This window comes from Thalassophryne amazonica, chromosome 3 (assembly GCF_902500255.1).
Source record: "Thalassophryne amazonica chromosome 3, fThaAma1.1, whole genome shotgun sequence".
NCBI lineage: Eukaryota > Metazoa > Chordata > Actinopteri > Batrachoidiformes > Batrachoididae > Thalassophryne > Thalassophryne amazonica.
The window spans coordinates 96,321,072-96,324,397 of record NC_047105.1 but is presented as its reverse complement, the minus strand read 5'-3'; the positions used below and the strand labels follow the sequence as shown (position 1 = coordinate 96,324,397).

General features: G+C 46.3%; 1 protein-coding gene across 1 annotated transcript; it reads left to right on the top strand.

The window, feature by feature from the left end:
* The first annotated feature begins 527 nt into the window (after positions 1-527).
* Positions 528-1,994, top strand: drd5a (dopamine receptor D5a). Its single transcript, XM_034167138.1, has one exon. It carries the CDS (start codon positions 539-541, stop codon positions 1,922-1,924), a length of 1,386 nt encoding a protein of 461 aa, XP_034023029.1. The 5' UTR covers positions 528-538; the 3' UTR covers positions 1,925-1,994.
* The last annotated feature ends 1,332 nt before the right edge of the window (positions 1,995-3,326 follow it).

The window sequence follows — 3,326 nt, the reverse complement described above, 5'->3', positions numbered from 1 at the left end:
ACATACATTACAAAATCTTTACAGTTATATTCCTGATTGATATGTATGCCAGCGCGCACTCCAGGGGCGTGTGCAGTTTGACAAAATGATCACAGTGTTGAATATAAGTGGGTTGTTTTTGTTTTTTTTTTTGCACCCAATTTTGGAACGCAATGTTGTGCGTAACGCCTTGCACGAAAGAGGCGTAGGGCTGCGTGCGTCTTGCAGTGCGCGGTTAGTGCCGTCGCGCGCACGTCTCTCCCGCACCACGCTCTCGTCCACTCAGGACACCTTGCAGTGAGGTTGACGAAGGCAGCCAGCCATAGTTCAGGCGACCGCCACCGGGACACCGGCGAGGCTGCAACATGCGCGCTGCGTTCCAGAACCTCAGCGCACCTAACACGCTGCTTGGCTCAGATTTAACACGCACTGTCCGTGGACTCCGCACTCCGGATCAGGCTGGCAGCCGGCTGGCTGAATGGGGACCGCACGGTGAGTTTTTAATTGCGCCCGTCCCCGCGCACGCAGCGGTGGGCTGCAGTCTGACTTGAAGAGGCGCATGGAGAGCCCTGCCAAGTACCTCTCTTCGGTGCAGGTGATTGACTCTGCGCCAGCACCCCTCGAAGAGATTATATGGAACAGCACTCAAATGGAGGCAACAAGCCAAAGCGGGAAGGATATAGTTTCGCGCACCGTGACGGGCTGCCTGCTGTCCGTGCTCATCCTGTGGACTCTGCTGGGGAACATACTGGTCTGCTCCGCAGTGCTGCGCTTCCGACACTTAAGGACCAAAGTCACCAACATTTTCATCGTGTCACTGGCTTTGTCGGATTTATTCGTGGCCGTGCTGGTTATGCCGTGGAAAGCTGTGGCAGAAGTGGCGGGATATTGGCCGTTTGGCACTTTCTGTAACGTCTGGGTCGCTTTTGACATTATGTGCTCCACCGCGTCCATCCTGAACCTGTGCGTAATCAGCGTGGATAGATACTGGGCCATTTCCAGCCCTTTTCGCTACGAACGGAAAATGACACAGAGAGTTGCCTTTGTGATGATTAGTCTCACTTGGACGTTGTCTGTGCTCATTTCATTCATACCGGTTCAGCTGAACTGGCACAAAGCCAGCAGTGACGACGCCAGCGGGACGCGCAACTTTTCGGTGAGCAGGCAGATGAACGAAAACTGCGACTCCAGCCTCAGCAGAGAATACGCTATATCATCATCACTGATTAGTTTCTACATCCCTGTGGCAATTATGATTGTGACTTACACAAGAATATACCGGATCGCACAAATCCAGATCAGACGGATAGCCTCCTTGGAGAGGGCGGCAGAACACGCGCAAAGTTGCAGGAGCAACCGGATAGAGTGCCAACACCACAACACGTTAAAAACGTCCATTAAGCGGGAAACGAAAGTGTTCAAAACCCTGTCGGTGATTATGGGCGTCTTCGTGTGCTGCTGGTTGCCTTTCTTCGTCCTAAACTGTATTGTTCCGTTCTGTGACAAGCCGGCGACGGACCGGGACGCAGGTCTGCCGTGCGTCAGCGAGACCACCTTCGATGTGTTCGTGTGGTTCGGTTGGACGAACTCCTCCCTGAACCCTGTCATTTACGCCTTCAACGCCGAGTTCAGGAAGGCTTTCTCCAGTCTGCTGGGCTGCCCATACTTTTGCTCCAACACGCCCGTGGAAACGGTCAACATCAGCAACGAGCTGGTGTCATATAACCAGGACACTCTGATCCACAAGGAGATCGCCAACGCCTACGTCAACATGATCCCCAACGTGGTTGATTGTATGGAGCACGAGGAGATCTTTGACAGGATTTCACAGTTTTCACACAACAATGATGAGCACGCAACCGACTCGGTTTGTGACCTGGAGGACTGCGAGGCTGACATCAGTCTTGATATGATGTCGACATTCACACCAAATGGATTACACTGACTCCTGCTACATGTGTAATTGGATGTAAAGTGTCATATACTCAGCCACAGGAACCACAGTGGTGGGTGTAGTAAATAAGAAATTGAAAATTAAGACACTGGGAAATGCAGAAACTGTTTTACAAATACATACAAAACACCGGCATCAATAAAACTAGTATTTTCATCAAAAAGCATCTTGCAAATTGACAAACACTTGCAGACATAGAGAGAGCATATGTAACCATTAAATTGGATTAATTGTCTGCATCAAATTCACACAATACACACAAATGGTTTGCAAAGCTCCACAACACAACAGAAGTAGTAGCAATGCAAAAAGAAGTTTCTGCTCAGAGGACCTTAACTGATTTCTACTCTTCCATGTATTGCAAATAAAACAAGAGCAAACAGAGATTTCTGACATCTTCCAATCTGGATCTGGATCATCTCCAAAATTCAATGGAGTCTTCCATGCCCTAATATCTATCTGTGGTGCAAATTTGGTGAGAATATGTGAAGTAGTTTTGAAGAAATCCTACAAAGCCTATATAAAGTGATGCTTGACTGAGAATCCAGATCCAGATCACCTCCAACATTTAATGGAGTCGTCCATGGCCTAATATCTAACTGTGTTCAAAGTTTTTTCAAAATCCCTGCAGTAGTTTTGATGTAATCCTTCAAAGCATATATAAAGTGAAACTTGAGCCAGAATCCGGATTCCAATCAACTCCAAAATTTAATGGGTTCTTCCATGGCCTAATATCTATCTGTTGTGCAGATTTCATGAAAATCCATCCAGTAGTTTTGACGTAATCCTGCTAAAAGCCAGACAAATAAATAAACTCTGATGATAAGATTAAAATCAAGAATAAAGTAAATAAACAGACTCAGCTTTGTCAAACCAGGGATAGCTAAACACTACATCCCAATACTCATCCATAGCTTACGGTATATTAGGTAAAAAGCAGTATGCACAATCCATAGGGTAGCCGAATACTCAGTAGGCATTTAGTAGGAGCTGAACGGTAGCCAGATGATCTACTTTCTCCAAAGCGTGAAAATGGACTATGTTACACAATCCCATGAGACAGCTGGAGCCTGGTAACTAAAGAACGTCCTGTGAGAATTCAAAGAAGACATGGGATAAACATGAAAACAGTAGTGATGTCCATGGTTTCATGGTATTGTACAAATATCCATTTATTAAGGGTCAAGAACCATTTAAAAATGTCTCCCATTGCAAAATAGAATTTTGGCATATGTGGGTATCATACAAGTATCATCTGAAAACATCTTGGTCAAAACACAAGTAAGATGGATGCGGCAACGTATGTCTGAGTTGTGTCCTTAATAGTTAACTGCTTGCTTCTCGTACATACTACAGTAACAGTTGGATAGTGGTTCCTAACCAACCGTAGTAC

Excerpts from the sequence above, each read along its gene's own strand:
- drd5a (XM_034167138.1), top strand. The coding sequence starts at position 539 with ATGGAGAGCCCTGCCAAGTACCTCTCTTCGGTGCAGGTGATTGACTCT.